Raw genomic sequence first — 21136 nt, 5'->3', positions numbered from 1 at the left:
TATTTTTATTTATCTACCTTTGCTTGTCATATAGATGCCCATATATCATTATGTTTTTGGCAATTTAATTTTAACTTTTCTCTTTTATTTCACCTAGATACATTTTTGATAGATATTCATTTGTCACATAATTTTGAGTGTTTCAGAAGTGTAAATATTATGATGACATTTTTAATACATGATATAAAAAACCTAATGCTTGGTTTACTTTCTCCCCTAATATAGGAGCTGTGACTGATGAAAATTAAAGGCCATGGATGAAGATGGACTTGAATTACAACCACAAGAACCAAACTCATTTTTTGATACAACAGGTATAACTATTTGGGTTGTTCCACTTCCCAACTACCAGATTTGGAGTTGGTTGTCAAGTGGACAAATTGTTAGATGCTCTCGTTGATATTCACATTTAGGTATCTTATTATCCTGTCAAACCTACAGATGTTAAAGTGAGTACATTATTATTTCCCTGCCTAAAAATATGGCTCCCTCTTAACCATCACTCATATTCTTGTCAGTAACAGCAACAGGATCAAAACCTTAGTGTGTAGTTCAGTTATAGCATTAAGTTCTATTAAAGTTCTTCCTTTGAAGATATTCCTTGCTTACATCTCTTCATTCTACTTTCTTCCACATAGACCAACTCTATCATATCATTCTTAGTCTTCAGTAACTTTTAAATTCTTTTGCTTCCCCTTAGTCGCTTTTGCCTAGCCCAGCAATCAGAGTACTCATCATAAAATAACATGTGGATCTTGTCATTTCTCTGTTTCCCATTATCCAGCAGGTAAAGTATAGACCTAAGGCACTCTGTTTTCTGACCCCATCCTACTTTTAAAATCCTCTCTCTCACAAGGTAACAAAAGGAACCATTTGCTTCAGAAAGATGGAGTCTTACCTCACTCCCCAAACTGTTCAAGGAAAAGTAAACTTATGAAGTTCTAAAAATAGAAGAAAAATAAGTATTCACAATTTTTAATTACTCATGGTTCCCATTATATAACATAGTGAAGTGATTATGCTAGGTTTTGTAATGTAAAATGGTTTTATATAACATTAACTAGGAACCCTTATAAATAAAATGTTAATGAGTTTTCCATTGGACTTGAAATGACTATTGTAGTATATTAAGGAAATAGTAATTAACTATCAGGAAATTAAATATTAATGATATTTTAACTTTTCTTTAATCTCTAAATCTAATGGGGGTTTGTGTATTTTTCTTAACAATATGGGATAGTCTTTTGATTCATCTTTGGTAATTTCAGCTTGATAATGATAAATGCAAAGTTATGATTCTTTCTTCTTTAGAACATGAAGTATAATTAATGTGCTTGAAGGAGAGACTTAAGCTCTTTGGAGAAAAACGCACGCTTACTAGCTTGATCTTGCCGCACGCAAGCCTAGATCATGGGCTGAGGGGTAGATTGAAGGGCTGTTGCATTTTAGCCCTGATTGTTAACACTTATGGTGTTTGTTTATCTTTGAGCAAGTCACTTAATCTGCCAGGGCCTCCATTTCCATATGTCCTAATAATAATGAAACCTTTCATTACAGTTTTTCAGAACACTTCCCATATATTCCCATTTGATCATCACAACAGTCCTGTGAGGTATGCATGGCAGATACTACTGTCCTCATTTTACTGATGAGGAAACCGAAGCTCAGAGGTTAAATGACTTGCCCAAGGTCACAAAACTAATAAGTGTCCAAATCTTGCCCTGTGGTTTAGATTTTTTAACCAGTACTTTTGCCACTAAATGCTTTCATCTTCATGCCTGCAAAATGGAGATTACAGTGCTCTATTGCTTGATGTTACATTGAGAATATTGAAAACAGTATAAAACATTCTGTGTAAGTTCTATGGGAATTAAAGCAAACACTTTGTTATTTCTAGGAATAATTAAAATTAAAATGAATATTAACTGGCTTTAAGATGTCTTACATTTTTAAAGGTTCTTTGGCCCTTGTTGATTATTTGTGTTCGTTAAAAAATTTTTTTAAAAAGCCCTGTGTGTGTCTGCGGGCCTGGCCATTGATAACAGTCATTGAGTTAGGCAGCTGCTTGGACTCAGCTTGGTCTGAGTCACATCCAGAAGCACTAATCGACTGAATAGCTTTTTAGGTAAGACTTGTATAAAATATTGTTTGCTTTTCTCTGGATCAGGAGCCAAGATACTGGATTTGTCTTGTCTTACATTTTGTTTTTGGCAAGGATATCTGATTTTGATTCTCATTTGTGGCATTCATTCAGAGTAATATTTACTGAGCACCATAATCTGTGCAAACTGTGTGATCTTGGTGAAGTCATTTAATCTCACTGGGCTTCAAATGATTCAACCCTCTACCTTCATTCATTAACTGCAGAGTGGACTAGAATAGGGTTTCTTATATTCTGAGGAATTGGGGGATTGGGATATGGGAAGATGGGAGGAAGCTGGATGGAGGCAGACTACCCTGGTGAGGTTGGATCAGGCCCTGCTCCAACTAACCTTACCCTCCATTGCTGCAGAGCAGCTACACTTTTATTCATCTTACCTCTTCACAGAGGCTCCTTAACCAGTTGTCTTTCCTCTTTAACTGTGGCCTTCTAGCCCTGGTTTTATTTATGGCCCAATCCTTTTTATATTCTAGATTCAGAAGATAGTTTCTGAATTTCCATAGTCATAAATGGAGGATATTGGTGGGATATTGTCCTCAAACAAAATAGGAGAAAGGGGAAAAAATGGAAGGGAAGTAAGAAAACATGGGAGAGATGAAAAGGAGAAAAAACATGAGTTAAGAGAGACATGGATCAAGAAGGGAAAGAAGTGAAAAACATATAATGAGGGAAATGGTATATTTACCTCCTGAAGTTGCTTTACTTACTAATTTTTATAATCATCCCTTAAGTACCTATACATATGGGTTTTATCTTAGTCAGCCTAGGAAATTACTTTCATGAATATATTTTTTGTGTGTGACTGTCTAATTTGTTTTTCTATTATTTCCTTATCAATTGATTTGGGATGAGTATAAAAATTCTTGTGTTAAGAATTTCTAATTTCTGATATGATTTAAAAATAGATTCCCTCTTTATTTCTTTAATCTGTCTTAATGTTTGAGACAACTGAGGCGCTCTAGACTGGTAGAACTTAAGTAACATTTGTATTAATTGAGGTAGTCATGCAGGTCTACCTGAAATTTGTGATTTTAATTTTTGTTTTTTTAAGGAGCTGATGCTACACACATGGACGGTGATCAAATTGTTGTGGAAGTACAAGAAACTGTTTTTGTTTCAGATGTTGTGGATTCAGACATAACTGTACATAACTTTGTTCCCGATGACCCAGACTCAGTTGTAATCCAAGATGTTATCGAGGACGTTGTTATAGAAGATGTTCAATGTCCAGATATCATGGAAGAAGCAGATGTATCTGAAACAGTCATCATTCCTGAGCAAGTGCTGGACTCAGATGTAACAGAAGAAGTGTCTTTAGCACATTGCACAGTCCCAGATGACGTCTTAGCTTCTGATATTACTTCAGCCTCAATGTCTATGCCAGAACACGTCTTGACGAGTGAATCCATACATGTGTCTGACATTGGACACGTTGAACACGTTGTTCATGATAGTGTAGTAGAGGCAGAAATTGTCACTGATCCTCTGACAGCCGATGTAGTGTCAGAAGAAGTATTGGTAGCAGATTGTGCCTCAGAAGCAGTCATAGATGCCAACGGGATCCCTGTGGACCAGCAGGAGGATGACAAAGGCAACTGTGAGGACTACCTTATGATTTCCTGTAAGTCTTGTGGTACAGTGATTGTCAAAGGTGTTTTCAAAGGTTGTCTTTCCTAACTTAGGTTGGGAGGATATTTTCTTGACTTCCATAAAATTAAATTAAATCTCATTGACCTTTCTTCATTGTTGTTTCAGTCTGGACCCTGTAAGATAACTCAAAATTAAGACAAGTGAAACAATACAGAATAGAGTCATTTCTTTTTAAGGACACAATAGAAAGATGAAATTTCTTTCGTCTAGAAAGACAAAGATAGAAAGGAATAGAACTGAACTTTATGAAATCATGAAGGATGTGATTAGGCTGTTATGAGCCTTTATTAGAATTAGGAACCCTCTTGAAACTTAAAAGGAGAAAAATGTGTAATCAAACTACTTATATTCTTGTATATGGATGTACAGTACTACTTACATAATACTTATGTACTTATACAGTATGTAAAATGCTGTTTATTATAACAGCATGGAAAAGAGCTCTGGCATAGTATTTAAACAAATGATTCTAAAACATGATTTCAAATGTGACAGACTCATACTAGATTATCGAAGAAAAGTTAACTGTTTTGGAACACACCTCTAACATCTGGGAGGACAACTGTGTCGTCTTACAATCTGGTTCTTGGTGCCTCTGTCAGAGATAAAATCCACAGTTGAATAGACCACAGTTCTGACTCAGTGTGGAAATTCCCATGCCTTTAGGAACTAAATTCAAACAAGACTCACAGACTATGTGCTCATATAAATTTATGAGACTGTTTGCTTTGCTTGAATACCTGTTAGAATTAATTTAATAGAATATGTTGGAGTCCACCAGCATTTTAGGAAATAACTTTTAAAAGTTCTTAAGATTTTGGAAATCAGAGAATTATTTGTGTGAAAAGAAGAAAAATGCCTTCACTCCAACACGTTTATTGTGCCTCTACTGTGTTTCAGAAATTTGTGTGGATAGTGCATAGTGCAAATATAGACTATAGCCTGCCAGGCTCCTCTGTGCATGGGATTTCCCAGGCAAAAGTACTGGAATGGGTTGCCATTTCTTCTCCAGGGGATCTTCCCAACCCAGGGATCAAACCTGCATCTCTTGTGTCTCCTGCATTGGCAGGCGGATTCTTTACCACTACATCACCTGGGAAACCCAAGAATATGGATATATGCTAAATAAAAAAACACAAAAAACCATTGTTCTTGGAGAGCTTGCAGTCTACAATGGGAGAGAAAGATAGGTCACACTATGATGTAGAGGTATGACTAAATTAATGTGGAGACAGAATGGAGTTGCTGACCTTTGAACTCAACGATGAGTTCCTAGCTTAACAAGATGCAGAAGGTCATGGGTGAGAGGGAGCCATTCCAGGAAAAGGGTATAGTATGTCAAAAAAGGTCTTGGCTTCTTCTGAGACTAGTGGGAACTTTAGAATGTACTTGTATCTTTGTGCACTTTCTGTTTAATTACTTAGAATGCATTTCTAGAAGTAGTAGTGATGAATCAAAGGGTACACATATTTACAAGTCTGGTTATATTTGCCTTGATAGTTTGCCTAATTAACTCCACCCACTAAGTTTATGAGAATGTCCATTTCCCTACATTCTGATCAGCATAGGACATTGTTTCCCCTTTTAATTTTTGCCATTCTGACAAGGAAAAATATTAATACCCTGTTTGAAACTTGAATTTATTTTAGGAAGATAATCCTGGTAGTAATATGGAGTAAGAGTAGGTGAGGAGAGGTTAGTGGTAGAGAGGAGTTGAAATGGTTCCTAGATGAGACAAAGAAGATCCTGAGTACCTTCATAATAGTGGGAGTATAGAAGGGGAGTTCAATTTAAGAGAGTTTAGGAAGTAAAATTAATGTGATTTGGTGATAGATTAGGGGTAGGGATTTAAGGGAGAAAGAATTCGAGGAGGACCCTAAGGTATTCTACCTTTGGAGATGGCTGCCTGGTTATGCTGTTACCTGGGAGGAGGAATAAATTCAATGGAAAGAAAGTGATTTAGGACCTGTTTAAAGTTTAGGTTGTTTGCTGGGAACAATCTGGTGGATGTTTCTGTGGAAGTTAAAAATATGAATTTGGTGCTTTTGAGAGAGTTTGTGACTAGAGAGGAAGAAATTTGGGACAAGAGATTGTATAGCTGGTATCCTATCCTATCTGGAAATGGATGGTGGGCCCCAGAAAGTGCTTATCAAATAAGGACGTCAAGTATTGATCCTTTGGGAATTTAAGAAGTAGGCAGAGAAGAGCCCATGAAAATCAGGAAGGTTTAGGAAAAAGAGGAAGAGAAAAATCTTTAGAGTGTTTTTAACAGAGTCAAAGATAAGAATTTCTGAGTGTCAGTCACTGAGGAAGGAGTGGCCTTTTTCTTTAGGCAATTAGGAGGTCATTGGTATCTTTCAATGAGCCTTTGTTTTTATTTTTGTGGAAAGGCAACTTTATTTATTAATTAAAATTTTTTTGTTGTTTATTTATTTTAATTGGAGGATAATGACTTTACAATGTTGTGATGGTTTTCTCCATACATCAACATGAATCAGCCACAGATATACATGTGTCCTCACATCCTGAACCCCCCTCCCACCACCCTCCCCTAATGTATATTACCATATGTAAAAAGATTTTTATTTTAACTATTGATTTACTAAAACTTACCATATTACTGCCAGTATCTACATTAGGAAATAATTTAGAGGGGGCCTAAACGCTTTCTTAATTATTTACCCATTATAGCAGAATCTACCCAGACAGCGCTGATGCCCTATTCCATTGTTTTACTACCACAAAAATGTTATTTTTTCAAAATATGTTTATAATAAGTGAATTGTATGTGAACTGTTATTTTACTCTTGTCCATGTTTACTTTTTTTGTATATATTTATTCACAAACATTACTGATAAACCATGATAAGCCAAGAACCATGCTAGCTGTTAGAAATAAACAGTGAAAGTCTCTGACTTTTTAAAGTTCACAGTCATGGAAAGAAGACAAACAGAAACAGGTAACTACAGTTGAGTGTGTATATAACTGGATGTACCAAGTATTTTGGAAGCGCTAAGTGAAAAGATGTTAGGACATTTGGGATACACTTGAGTGAGCTAAATGCCATAGAAGTGTTATAAGGCCAAGTTCTGTGGAAACTTGCTTGAAGACATAGCTGAATTTATTTCATCTCTGCTACTGCTAAGTCACTTCGGTTGTGTCCGACTCTGCAGCCCCATCCCTGGGATTCTCCAGGCAAGAACACTGGAGTGGGTTGCCATTTCCTTCTCCATATTTCATCTCTACTCCTATACATTTTCTTCCTTCCTTATATTGTTTTGAAGCAAATTCCACCTATCATTTCATTCGTAAGTATTTGAGTATATAGTTCTCAAAGACAAGGATTTTTAAAAAATGAAACAGTAATACCATTATCACATCTTTAAAAAATAGTGTAGTGAACTTAATTTGAAAGGGGAATGAAATGTTCGGTAGGCAGCCGAGAAGGGAGGAATGCCACATGCTTAAATGGAAGGAGCTGGAAAAGAGAAGTTCAGAGACTTTTGCTTGGGGTACAAATAATGTGTTTGCTGAGGTAAATGAAGGAAGTGGTGAGAAATGAGTGGCAAAATAGGGAAGGGCACAAATCATACAGGCTCTTAAATATCTTGTACTAAGAGGGGAATTGTTAGAAGGTTGTAAGTAGATTAATAATAACATGCCTAGATTTACAGTTTTAGAAAAGTAACCTTAATGGTCATGTTGAGAGCAGACAAGGTAAGAGTAAAATCAGAGACAAAAAAAATACACTATCAGAGGAGGTTGTAGAAGGCCAGGTGAGGAACAGCTGATGATAGTTTGAAATAAGGTTCTCTCAGCAGGGTTTGGCAGAAACTGCTTTGTGACGTATGTAGAAAGTAGGATTTGGATTAAATTTAGAGTTGAGGAAGAGGGAGGGTTTGAAGCGCCCTCTCAGGGAGCTTTCTGTGCAACTGGGTCAATGGCAAAACCATTGCTGGAGGTGGAGCACATGTAGATAAGCTGAGGGTCTGTCTACAGAGTTGCTGCCTGCCACTATTCACTGTCCAGCCACAGTGTCAACTGCACCCCTGAGGATGCAGGGTGTGGTGGCCTTGGCCTTCTAGTTTAGGTATTTTGACCAGTTGGTCTCATGTTAGCTCCTGATTAAGAACAACTTCGTAGTGAAGACATCCAACTAAAAGTTGTTTGGGGAATGATTAAATAAATAAATCCAAACCCCTTTATGTTTGATGCATAAACTCTGAGGATCAATACAGTCAAAGGACTTGTTTATTGATTCTAGGAGTTACTAGCACAGGAGACATGATAAAATATTTGTTTATTTGTTCTACGAGCTGATTCTTGAATGTGTATGTATCTTACCATTTTTTAAAATATATGTGCTCTATCAGTTTTCTTCCTTAAACCATTTGATAAAACACAGCAAAATTTCAGAATTTAAAAAATGGATATCCACATGGGAATATTTCTGAAATGTGAGAAAAGTCTTATTTATTGAACTATTATAGAGAAGATGCTTGTTCTGATAAAATTCAGAAAGATTTGTGTTAATCCATAGAAAATTATTGTCTTTTTTACTGTAGGCATTCTGAAATTTACTTAGAAATCACAACACTAAAATTATAGGGAATTAAGAGCTTTCAGTTTAATGTCCAGTCTGGATATCAGTTAGATTTGTACTAGGAATGAAAAGTGTTAGTCACTCAGTCATATCCTACTCTTTGCGACCCCATGGACTGTAGCCTGCCAGGCTCCTCTGTCCATGGGATTTCCCAGGCAAGAATACTGGATTGGGTTACCATTCCTTTCTCCAGGGAATCTTCCCGATCCAGGGATCGAATCTGGGTCTTCTGCATTGTAGGTGGATTCTTTACCGTCTGAGCCACCAGGGGATAAAGTGCTCAAATAAGATAAAGATGTTGTAGTCCTTCCTTATCCCCACCACAAAAAAGATTGGGTTAAAAGTTCTACATCTTGAAAGTCTTAGATAGAGTTGGAGCTTCAGATTGGGCTTGTGATTCATATTTACTATTTATCTGCTTGAGCCCTAGACAAAAATTGTCTGATAGCTTGCTCTTGGGACAGATCTCTGCTTACTTGATGGGATTAATGGGAGTTGGTTAGTGGAGAGGCAGGAGAGAGGGAGAGAGAACATACCTGTCCTTTCATAGGGATGATAGAGAAGCAGCATGGTGTTTGGAAATAGCATGTGTAGCTTAAGAGTCAGCTGGCCTTCAACTTGGATGCCATGCCTGCTGCCTATGAGTTGTATGAATTTGAGCAAATTACTAATTTCACTTTTTTGAAGTCTTATTTGTGAAAAGGCAGTAATACTATCTGACCGACATGTGTAGTTGTGAGAATTAGAGGTCATGCACACCAGGCTTTCAGCATAAAGCATGCCTGTCAGTAACTACTAGCCATAGTAATCATCCACACAGAGTCGCTCTGTTGGTGACATCCACTGGGCTAGCAAGACTAACCCTGGACTGGCTTCATTTAAAACCTTTCTGTTGTCCCATCAGGGCATTTTTGGGTAAAGGCAGGCATAGGGTGGAATTGTAGCTGTCATTCCTCTTCCGCCTGAATTTGTGAAGAAAGCAGTTCTTGGTTAACTAGGTTTAATTAACTATGTGTTTTAGACCAATTAAGTGTAATTTGGCCTATATTTTTCATTAATTATATCTCTGATGCCATGTTGGAGGTCACTGTAACTTAGGGTAGGAACTTGAATGGCTCTGATCCTGTCTACAGAGACTAAGTAAGCCTTTGAACCTTTCTAGGAAAGTTTCAAGAATTAAAGGAGATCAGATTATAACCAATTCTTTGAAATATTTTATAGGCTATATAATAGAATTAAGTTGAAATTTTAACCCCAGAAAGAGGATTCTTGAGGAAGGTAAGAGAGGAAAGTCTAAAAGTGAACTTCTAAGTTAACTGATAACTTGGTTAGGTATGGAAGTCTAGGTTGAAATGAGTTTTCCCTGAGAATTTATAATGGCATGTTTCATTGTCATCCAACGTTTGGTTTAAGAGCCTAATGCCATTTTGATTCTCATTTCTTTGTAGATATTTGTTTTTCTTCTGAAAGTTTTACAGATCATCTTTTCATCCCCATTGGTCTGAAATATGATCATAGGTTGTATTTAGTTAGGTGTGGATCTTTTTTCATGTGTTATCATGCATGGTGAGCCTTTTGAAGATTCATGTTCTTCAGCTCTCTGAAATATTTTATTTAATATTTTGTGAGACGAATTTAAGTACATAGTTTCTAAATTGCACCAACCACATTTCAAGTGCTTAGTAGTCAAATGTGGCCAGTGCAGATATATAAAACATTTTCGTCATCACAGAAAATTCTGTTGGTTAGCACTGACCTGCAGGCTCAATGAAATTGCAAACAATGTGATCTCTTAAAACTCAGAGAAGAGATACAGAAGAGGTTCAAAAAATGTATTATAAGACAATAAACTGATAGAAGTTGAAAAGTAAGAATATGATCAAGATAAAAGCCACCATAGAAATAACTATAAGAATAAATATGCCTCAGTATATAACCAGGGGCAGAGGGATACCTGACTTTAGAAAATCACAAAAATGAAATGGTTAAAAATACGAAGATATAAAGGATTATGGGGAAGATGGATAGAGATGGGAGACAGATAAAGGAGACGAGTGCACATAAGTGAAATTCCAGAAGAAGGGACTAACTGAACTAGAGAAATACTTAAAATGGAAAAAATTTTTCCAAAATAAAGATTAGAATCTTCAAGGAACTTTCCTGAAATAAAGATTAAATCTTTCTTTCAAGTTGACCAAATGATAAAACTACTAAGTCATAATCACAGTGATGTTTAGGGAACTTTGTGAATAAAGTATTATAGGGACATCCACACAGAAATACTCAGTGCTAGAAGACAGTGGAACAGTATCTACAAAGTTCTGAGAAAATGTAACCTAAGGATAAAGTACGCTTGTATTTTGCTGTAGTTTTGCTTTTGCTAATGAGATTGTTGATAAGTCAAATTTTTCTTTAGCTTTTAAGTTTAAGATACTAAATGGGATGTAATGATGATTATTACATGAGACTTGACAATATTGTAAAGTAATTAGCCTCCAATTAAAATAATAAATTTTAAAAGAAAAAACTAGGAAGAAAATTTACTAACTAATGATGTAATCTCTGGTTAGTGAGACTATTGGTGATTTTTTTAATACCAAATTATATGTAGTGAGCATACATTTCTTTAAAAATCTGAGGATGAGGACAGAGGTCTAAGTTCTAAAGACAGGCACCTCCTCACTCTCTCTCCCGCCCCTTATTTACTGATGGGGCTAATCACATATCATTTCAGAGCTTTCCTTTCTTTTTCTGGAAAAGGTAAGAATCAAATGGAATAAAACTATATAGAAATGCTAAGGAAATTGCAAAATGCTATGCAAATGATAGTTATTATTAGAAGTGGTCTTAATTTCCAGAAATTATGCTCTTCTGTTTTGGAGAGGCCTTTTCTGAAACTTTAGTTCTTCATTACAACATTAGAAGGAGGCACTTATGCAGAAATCATATGTGTGATGACTCAATGTTATGAAAGCCTTCTTTGTCTGTTTTTAGAAATTCATTTTTAATGGAATCTTTAAAATCACAGTGAAATTTTTAGTACTTAATAGGACCACCAAAGTGTTTTCTTTTTAAAGCAAATCACTTCTGTAATATTTCGTATTCAGAATAATTTCACAGTTTAAGTTAGTAGACACATTCTCAAGGTGAAAATCTGAAGGTGAATTCTACTTTTGTAAAAGACTGAATAATGAAAATAGATTCTGCTTTATCAATGGAAGAGATCTATTTGTTCAGTTTTCATTTGGGCTTCACGTTCTGCAATTTTAATCCTAGATACAACTCAAGGATAGCCCTCTTCCCCATGCATCCTACCTCTGTCCTAATTTTTGAGGCCTTGTTGCATTATTGCAGTAGACTCAAAAGTGGTATCTCTGCTTTGTGTCTTGATCCCTTTGAAGTCACCTTTCTCAAGGCCATCTACTCTTCCACCATCTACAGCAGACGTTCTTGAACTGCTGATCAGAATTCCTGGGGCAGGGCACCTCTAAATCTGTCAGGCTCCACCCCTGCAGTTTCTGATTTTGTAGAACTGCTTGGCATTGCCCGTGTTTTTAAGTTTCCTGAGAGATTGTCATACCTGACCAGACTGTGAAACCTCCTGCCTATCAGAGTCAAGTCTGAACCCCTCTGCCTGGTTGTATAAAGCCCTCCGTGACCTGGCTCTATCTTAGTAGTTAGCCATGTTTCCAGTACCTGTTACAATCAGTTTTGCGTGTCTACTTGTTGAGGTAAAAATCATCCAGTTTTATGTGAATCAAGTTAAGAGATTATATTTGTAAAAAGGGCGTTTGAAAATGGCAACATTCTATTTAAATATCTGTTGTTATTATTTATTATATATTTCCTGCCTTTTTTAGTGGATGATGCTGGCAAAATAGAACATGATGGTTCCTCTGGAATTACCATGGATGCAGAGTCAGAGATCGATCCTTGTAAAGTGGATGGCACTTGCCCTGAAGTTATCAAGGTGTACATTTTTAAAGCTGACCCTGGAGAAGATGACTTAGGTAAGAGAAAACCTTCAGCATAGTATCCATCCTGATCAAACACTTCACCCTATTTACTGTTTGGTGGTTTAGACAGTGAATATTTGTAATCTTTTCTGAAAATAACCTTTTAAGCGAGGATTCCAATATAGCAGTAGAAAAGTGTGCAAATGTAATAAGTAAAGCAAGTGGAAATGAAGTTTTCACATAGATTCTTGGAGCTGTCATCTTCCCTGATAGGTGGGACTGTAGACATTGTGGAGAGTGAGCCTGAGAATGATCATGGAGTTGAACTACTTGATCAGAATAACAGTATTCGTGTGCCAAGAGAAAAGATGGTTTATATGACTGTCAATGACTCTCAACAAGAAGATGAAGATTTAAGTAAGTAGGTGGCCTTTTTGTGGGAGGGAGTTTTATGTTCCTGTAGCTCTTTTTTTTTTTTTTAAATATGGCCAGTAACTGGAGGAAACAAGTAGCAGTATTATAGAGACTATGATTCTGCTATATTCCAAGAGAAACATCAGTGACTTACTCTGTGTGCTTAGAATATGGCTGTAAAAACAAATTATGGAACTGTATTCAAAATCGTATAATAAACCGTAATGGAAAAGAATATGGAAAAATAAAATTTAAAGAAAGCAAATTATGTTAAAAGCCAAGAAACATATGATTCATTCAACAAATATTGATTGAGTGCTTACTATGTGAAAGCTGTGTTCTAGGTATATAACATGTGAACCTTCTTTCTACTTGTCTATTAACCAAATTCACTTGAAAATATCTTTCCTGTGATCTCTGTAAACATGGTCACAGAAGTTTCTAAAATTTTCTACTTAGATGTTGCTGAAATTGCAGATGAAGTTTATATGGAAGTGATTGTAGGAGAGGAGGATGCTGCTGCTGCTGCAGCAGCCGCTGCCGCCCATGAGCAGCAGATGGATGACAACGAAATCAAAACCTTCATGCCAATAGCATGGGCAGCAGCTTACGGTAAGTCCTGTCGCAGCTCTTGGGACTGAGTTGGTTCTTTAACGTGAATTCGTGATAGAAAACAGTTTCTGTGGTCTTAGGTTTCACAAATCTGAAATACCAGCATCCTGTAAGAGTTATTTGATTTGAATAAGAATAGAGGAAGATTATAAAGTCTACTTTTTGTCTTTATTTTTAAGAGGAATTTCCTTCATGTGTATATCATGTAGAAGGAAGTAGTGCAAGAAGTACACAGGCTTTCAAGCTGAAACTTTTCATCTTGATTATATGTGGCCCATGACTTTACAGTTTGGGGAGACAATAAGAGAGTCCATGGGGCAAAATGCTGACATATATTTTTTAGATATGGAAGCTAGGCATTTCTTACAGTCTTGCTATAATAGATGTGGTCATAAAACCCATTACCTAGAATGGGGAATTTCCGTCATTCATGAGTATCATGGCTTATTTTCGTTGTTATAGTTAACAAAGAGTCCCTAATTCTTTATAATTTATAATACTGTATAATTTTGTTTTTTAATGCACATTGTTAGGTAATAATTCTGATGGAATTGAAAACCGGAATGGCACTGCAAGTGCCCTCTTGCACATAGATGAGTCTGCTGGGCTTGGCAGACTGGCTAAACAAAAACCAAAGAAAAGGAGAAGACCTGATTCCAGGCAGTACCAAACAGGTGAGGGCATACGAGTTCCACAGCGCAGCGTGCTTTGCGAGCTCTCAGATGAAACTCTAGTATGTATCCTTAAAGGTGTTGTGATGGCATTTTAGTTGCTAGACCACATAGAGTTTTTGTGTATTGAATTTAAAAATATAATTTTAAGAATTCAGTGATATTCATGAATGATTTCCTTGGATTAAAACGACAACAGTGAGTGGATCAAATGTAGATTTAAAAAATTCAAAACTTGGTTGATTTTTATGTGGCTATGCAAAGAAATCCCTGAGATATGTTATAAACATTAACTTTTTAAAAAAAATGAACATATTTAAAGAATCTGATTATGTCAGCATAAAGCAGGAATAATTTACAGAGCAGCAGGACAAGTACTTTAGTTCATGTGGCATATTCCTGTCTATTCTTATATGCTGATTTGCATACTAAAATTTTTTAGACATCTTTAAGCTTTACTATAAATTGACATAAGTTATGTTGTTAAGAATAACCAAAACAGCAGTTGTGATTATGAAAGTTTTTTATCAATAATTTTCCACCAATTTCTTAATTAGTATAGGTTCAGTTGCTAGTTGGTAAAAGTTACATATTTATTTCGTTTATTTTTTCCAAGCTGAAGGGAGTGAGATTGGTACAGTCATACTGAGTGGAGTTTCCAGACCAGGTTCCCTTCATGATGAGGCTGCTAATCTCTTACGTTGAAAAACTATAAAAGGAATGTTAAGCAGCAAGTAGCCTAACATAGTAGGAGTACTTGCCCAATAATGTTCAGAACACACACTTTAAATTCTTGAAAAACCAAAACAGAATTTGGTTTGATCACTCATGCTCCTTTCTTTTCCTTTCTTAGCAATAATTATTGGCCCTGATGGACATCCCTTGACTGTCTATCCTTGCATGATTTGTGGGAAAAAGTTTAAGTCAAGAGGTTTTTTGAAAAGGCACATGAAAAACCATCCTGAACACCTTACCAAGAAGAAGTACCGCTGTACTGACTGTGATTACACTACCAATAAGAAGATAAGTTTACACAACCACCTGGAGAGCCACAAGCTTACCAGCAAGGCGGAGAAGGCCATTGAATGCGATGAGTGCGGAAAGCATTTCTCTCATGCTGGGGCTTTGTTTACTCATAAAATGGTGCATAAGGAAAAAGGAGCCAACAAAATGCACAAATGTAAATTCTGTGAATATGAGACAGCTGAACAAGGGTTACTGAATCGCCACCTTTTGGCGGTCCATAGCAAGAACTTTCCTCATATATGCGTGGAGTGTGGTAAAGGTTTTCGTCATCCATCAGAGCTCAAAAAGCACATGCGAATCCATACTGGCGAGAAGCCGTATCAATGCCAGTACTGCGAGTATAGGTCTGCAGACTCTTCTAACCTGAAAACACATGTAAAAACTAAGCATAGTAAAGAGATGCCATTCAAGTGTGACATTTGTCTTCTGACTTTCTCAGATACCAAAGAGGTCCAGCAACATGCTCTTATCCACCAAGAAAGCAAAACACACCAGTGTTTGCATTGTGACCACAAGAGTTCGAACTCAAGCGATTTGAAACGACACATAATTTCAGTTCACACAAAGGACTACCCCCATAAGTGTGACATGTGTGATAAAGGCTTTCATAGGCCTTCAGAACTCAAGAAACATGTGGCTGCCCACAAGGGTAAAAAAATGCACCAGTGTAGACATTGTGACTTTAAGATTGCAGATCCATTTGTTCTAAGTCGCCATATTCTCTCAGTTCATACAAAAGATCTTCCCTTTAGGTGTAAGAGATGTAGAAAGGGATTTAGGCAACAGAATGAGCTTAAAAAGCATATGAAGACACACAGTGGCAGGAAAGTGTATCAGTGTGAGTATTGCGAGTATAGCACTACGGATGCCTCAGGCTTTAAACGGCACGTTATTTCCATTCATACAAAAGACTACCCTCACCGTTGTGAGTACTGCAAGAAAGGGTTCCGAAGACCTTCAGAAAAGAACCAGCACATAATGCGACATCATAAAGAAGTTGGCCTGCCCTAATAATACTTCTGCAGACTTTTGTAGAGATTTGGCTTTGAAGCAGAAAGATCATTTTAAAAGCCAATCAGTCTCGTTCACATACAATACTGTATATTGATTTATGCTGTGTACAAATAGATTGCTTCTAGTTGACTTTTTTTTTAAAATTTTGTTCAATAGTGTGTTCTGAATTCTATTCAGTTTGTTTAATAAATGGGGAAAAGCAGCAACAAGCAAGTTGCTTTTAATAAAGCAATCCCTGATTCTATACTGAGTTTTTCTATCTTAGAAGTTTTATATTTATTTAAATATTTACCTTGCTTACCTTGATGGTACTCTTCTAAGACCATTTAACTTAAAGTTAAGGTAATTTTAGATTGGTAACTCTGAAAGTACTCATGTTGACTTATTTTTTCCCATAAATTTCTCACAATAAAATTGTCAGAGACATCTACTAACATAAATGGGAGATTTTACGGTCAGGTCTAATTATCCTAACATGGAAGTCATTTACTCTTCTTCTTTAATATTTTCAGACCACGTGACAATGAAAGTTTTCATTCGAGTTTTTGCGTCCCTGGCATTGCTGAGTGAAGAGCAGTGGCTGGGTTCGGGTTTACCTTTCGTTTTGTTCAGCAGACAAAATATCCTTTCAGGGGGTGCTTTCTTTGGAGTATTTACACCTTTTGTCAGCATAGCAAACTTTTAGAAAACTTTATTGAAAAATTTTGCTTGATCCTGTTGTATTTTGTCTGTGCTGCTTTGTGTTGGAATGGTTGTGTGCTACAAATGAGACTTACTGAGGACTGCATTTGGAATCTCCTAGAGGTAATTCGTGGCTCATAGGATCTTTTGCAACTTTATATATGTAAATGTACCCTGACTTATGTATATGCACATATATATGACATGTATCATGTGTATCGTGTGTATTGCTTATTTTACATATTTATACACACAACCCCAATTAGTAGTTGTTTAAAATCTATAATAATGAAAAGTATTAAATTTACAATAACATGAAAGATGCAGGGATGCATGAGAGAGCATTTTGTAAATCATGCTCTTTGGAGAGACTACTCAGGTGAAGAATTAGAAGGAAAATAAGGACACTAGTATTTTTAAAGAGTAAAGGTATTTTCTTTTAAATATCTTTGGTAACTGAAAAATAGAACTTAAGATGTTTCTACATAGAATGTTTTCATATAACTTCAGCTTCATGCCTTTATATTTTTCTGAAAAGCTAATGAGTATCCAGATATATACTCCCTCAGTTCTCTCTGAGAAGCCCGTGAGGGGACTCTGTGTCACCAAGTGAGGGGACTAAGGAAGCAGCGGTTCAATGTACCACAGAATGGGTGCTAATTACGACTTCCACTTGGCAAGTTGAGACTGCTTGTTACTTCTCCGTACAGCTAGCAACCTTTCAAAAATGTAACACTCACGTTGGCTTTGATTAGAAGGTAAAGGTGTATTCTCAGTGCATGAGAAAATTTTGAGGCCTTATTTGGAACATTACCAAGTCTTTCACAGTTGTGTTTTTCTTTAGCAGTTAACTTTTTTTAACAAATAGACATGATTCAGGGTCATAAATACATAGAATGTACTTGGTTACTTAGAATTTGGTTAAGATGAGTTTTGGAGAACAGAAAATAGGTTTTGGGGTCTCTTACATTGGCTGTTGACACATGAGTATCTGGCACATCGTGGGAGATTTTGGAATTCTTTCCCCACTTATTAGCTGCCTTGCCACTTCATTATGGTGCTCCATCCCCTTTGTGCTATTAGGTTTTTAGCTTTCATCTTTCTCTTTGCCATTGATACTTCTTTGCAAGAGTTATATTTTTAGGGTTAGAAATCTAATAGTATTTGGCAAGCCTCTGAAGTGCTAGATTGATTGAGTCCATTTCTAAATCAAGTGCTGTAGGCTGGTATGAACACCATCCTTGAATGCCAGTAAAAGCCAAGGCATAGAAATGCCTGTGCCCTTTTGCCCCCCGTAACATGCTTTTTTTTTTTTTAAGTAACTAACAATTATGTGATTCATTGCCCTGCAGTACAGTTGAAAGCTCTGTCTGTTTTTTTGTGAGAACCTTTAAAATCTCCCTTATTTTTATTTTTCCCACAAATAGTGTAAAAGAAAACACTTAAGTGAAAGTGGAAATTTATTCATTTTAAAACATCCTGTAAAAATTAATACAGAAAATATAATTGGTCATTTATATTTTTTTAAATAAACTGAAAGATAAAGAACACAACAATTTACACACTTTATATTTCTCTTACATGGTCTGGAATCATACACCGTTCTTTTCTTTTTAAAGCACAATATTGAAACCTTTAAAAGGTATTTAAGGGTTTGGTCAAGTGAATATGATAAAGTGTATTTGTCTGTATAAAGAGAAACTGAAATCGTAGTCACTGTTATGTACTGACATTAGTTACAACCTAGTTTTAATTCTTAAAACAATTTTGATTAGCAAAGCTAAAAAAATGGGTGTTTCAGTTAAATGTTTTAAAGAGGTACAGATTTTTACAAGGACATAATATAAGTTATTGTTCTGTAGAAATATCCTATTAAATATTGTATGTCCCTCCCTCTGTACACTTTGTAAAAAAAGTAAAATACATAAAAAGAAAATCATATAGGGATGTGTGACATTATTGTAATTGTGTACTTGAGAATAACGTGCAAAAATAAAAATCAGAATATTTTCCTGTTAATGTTTAGTCTATTTGATACCAGTACTAAGTTAATGCTTTTTCTTAAAAAAAAATGTACAGTTTTTGTAAACCTAATAAACATCAAAAGCAGTGGATTATTTTCCTTTCCCCATTTCTTAATTCCTTACATGCCGCAGCAGAATGCACAATGCTTGATCGCTTTGAATTTTGTGACTTGGATTTAAATACTGCTAATATTTCAGTTCTGCAAATTTGCAAGTAACATTTCAGAGAAGTTAAGAGGTGATTGGGGAGTCCTTTGATGAGCATGTCCTTGAAATTCTTTTTTTCTTTTATCTTCATAAAGGATTTGTTTTATTAGCATCTCTAATTCCCCCAAGATAAATATCCCCACACATAAAATGGTTTTTGAGAGCACTTAAAGTTTACTTCAGCATCAGTCTGATAGCACATTTAATCAGTGGGGTTGTCCCCACCTCCACAGCAGAAGCCCCGCCCTAGAGTTACCCCTTTGTACACAGTTGGAAGGCTTTAGTAGACACTAACATCCTAGAGAATGGTCATTGTTATAATAAAAATCAGAAGTCAGGTAAAAGTTATCAGGAGTCAGAAGAAAATAATAAAACAGATTTGAGTCATCTTTGATTTTTAAAGATGAGATCTTACAGTTATTTAACTGTTAGAACAAGTGTTTCTCTAATAGTTGAAACACTAATCAAAATTTGAGGCAAATGATTAAGGAAATATGGTGAATGTCACTGTCTAGAGCCATAAAAAAGACAAAACCATGCCATGCTGAAAAACTTAATCACAATAGAACCCCTAATGGATAACATCTTACTCGTCTGATCCCAATCACAGACAATGTACTGCTCTCTCCTCTGGGAATCTCGGTATTAACAATTTCCTTTATTTCTCACAAATTCTAGGATTCATGTAAGGAAAAGCTTTATGAGTAGTTGAAATCTTAAAAGGGTGTTAGTTCAGGGCAGTGGTTTTCAAAGTGTGGCCTGGTAGCAGTGGTGGCATTATAATCACCTGGACTTTGTTAAAGATGCAAATTCTCAGCCCCACCCTAGATTCACTGAATCAGAAACTGGGTGTGGGATCCAGTCAGTGACCTGTGTCTTAACATGTCTTAACATATGACTCTGATGCATGTTCAAGTTTGGGAAGCACTGCTTTAGAGCACTTAAGGAACTTTAAAGATTACTGGTGCATTAATTTTGTGTAGTAGACAACACACACATGCCCTAGAAGGAAGCAGTGATGGTGAAATGGGACTCAGTTTATATGTTCACTTTCATACCACTTTATACCCCTTTCGAAAGGTGAGCCTGTCAGTAAGTCTGTCTTTTAGTACACATGTAAATATCCTGTATGTACTTCATAAATCTTGTATGGCCTCCCCAAAGTTACATTCCTCAAAAGTAAATAGAATTCAGAGGAAGGTTCAAGTTAAAAAGAAAGGTTGAAAAAAGTATGTGTTGAATTGGCCCAGCAGTACTTAAGTAATTCATTTGCCACATATGCAGCTGTTAAGGTCACATTAAGTTTGCCCTTTTGGATTTTGTTTTATCTTTTGTGTATGTATTGTTTGCCTTTTTCATAAAATAACTCTTGGATTTGTTATATATTGTTCCTGTTATTTTTGACACCTTTGCTATTGTAAATAAATTCCTATTTTTAAGTTACTCTAGTGGAGTGTTGCCTGTAGACAAGGCCTACACACACACATACATGGACACAAGGCTTAAATCACACAGTTAATAAATCCCCAGTACAGTACAAGCTGGAAGTAATGTGACTCCTTCAGTAGTTCAGCACTTCTAGGCCCAATGAAAGTATCACTGTTATACCTAGATATAGCATCTGCACCTGCTCAGACTTCAGAATCTTTTTCATGGCCTCTGATGAAAACTCTTAGTCAACCAAGTTTGAGGTCAAAGTAAAAAAAAATCAAGAATTACTTTCCTTGATTTTTCCTATTCCCTTGGTCTCTAGTTACTTGTGTTGCTGATACTGGTGAACACAAAGGATTTGGCATTGTAGTGATGTCAAGAGAGGCCAATTTCTGCTTTTCCTTCATGCTTGTGTTTGACTTTGAATGCAGAACCCATTTCCCTTTCTCTGAACTCTGAAATGAGGGGAGGTATTCCAAAGCTATCTGATGGAGTTTGGGAGGTTCTAATCACATTGAGAATAGACATAAGAAACCACCCACACTGGGTATGTGGCTTCATATCGTAAAGCTGGATTGAGAGACCCAGAGGCCGAATCTTTTCCTCCATCCAGTCTAGGCCTTGAATAATGCAGCCAGTCACTTGAAGGTGTGGGGTTCACCTTACCCTCTGTGAGCTATAGAGA

At 36.2% G+C, this 21136-nt stretch overlaps 1 protein-coding gene across 5 annotated transcripts in view; it reads left to right on the top strand.

Moving 5' to 3' along the window:
* ZFX (zinc finger protein X-linked) overlaps positions 1-20463 on the top strand; it is a 36996-nt gene extending 16533 nt beyond the window's left edge. For 3 of the 5 annotated variants that reach the window (XM_043895653.1, XM_043895652.1, XM_043895654.1), the window contains exons 2-8: positions 226-314; positions 3213-3782; positions 12276-12425; positions 12645-12788; positions 13245-13397; positions 13931-14071; positions 14922-20463. In XM_043895653.1, coding sequence (XP_043751588.1) covers positions 254-314; positions 3213-3782; positions 12276-12425; positions 12645-12788; positions 13245-13397; positions 13931-14071; positions 14922-16105 — 2403 coding nt within the window. In that variant the 5' untranslated portion in view covers positions 226-253 and the 3' untranslated portion in view covers positions 16106-20463. Of the gene's footprint in view, positions 1-225; positions 315-1557; positions 1613-3212; positions 3783-12275; positions 12426-12644; positions 12789-13244; positions 13398-13930; positions 14072-14921 lie in introns of all 5 variants that reach the window. The other 2 variants (XM_043895655.1, XM_043895656.1) reach the window with 2 other exon arrangements.
* The last annotated feature ends 673 nt before the right edge of the window (positions 20464-21136 follow it).

Source organism: Cervus elaphus, chromosome X (assembly GCF_910594005.1).
Source record: "Cervus elaphus chromosome X, mCerEla1.1, whole genome shotgun sequence".
Taxonomy (NCBI): Eukaryota; Metazoa; Chordata; class Mammalia; order Artiodactyla; family Cervidae; genus Cervus; species Cervus elaphus.
Note: the sequence above shows the minus strand (reverse complement) of the source record. Positions and strands in the feature narration are given on the sequence as shown.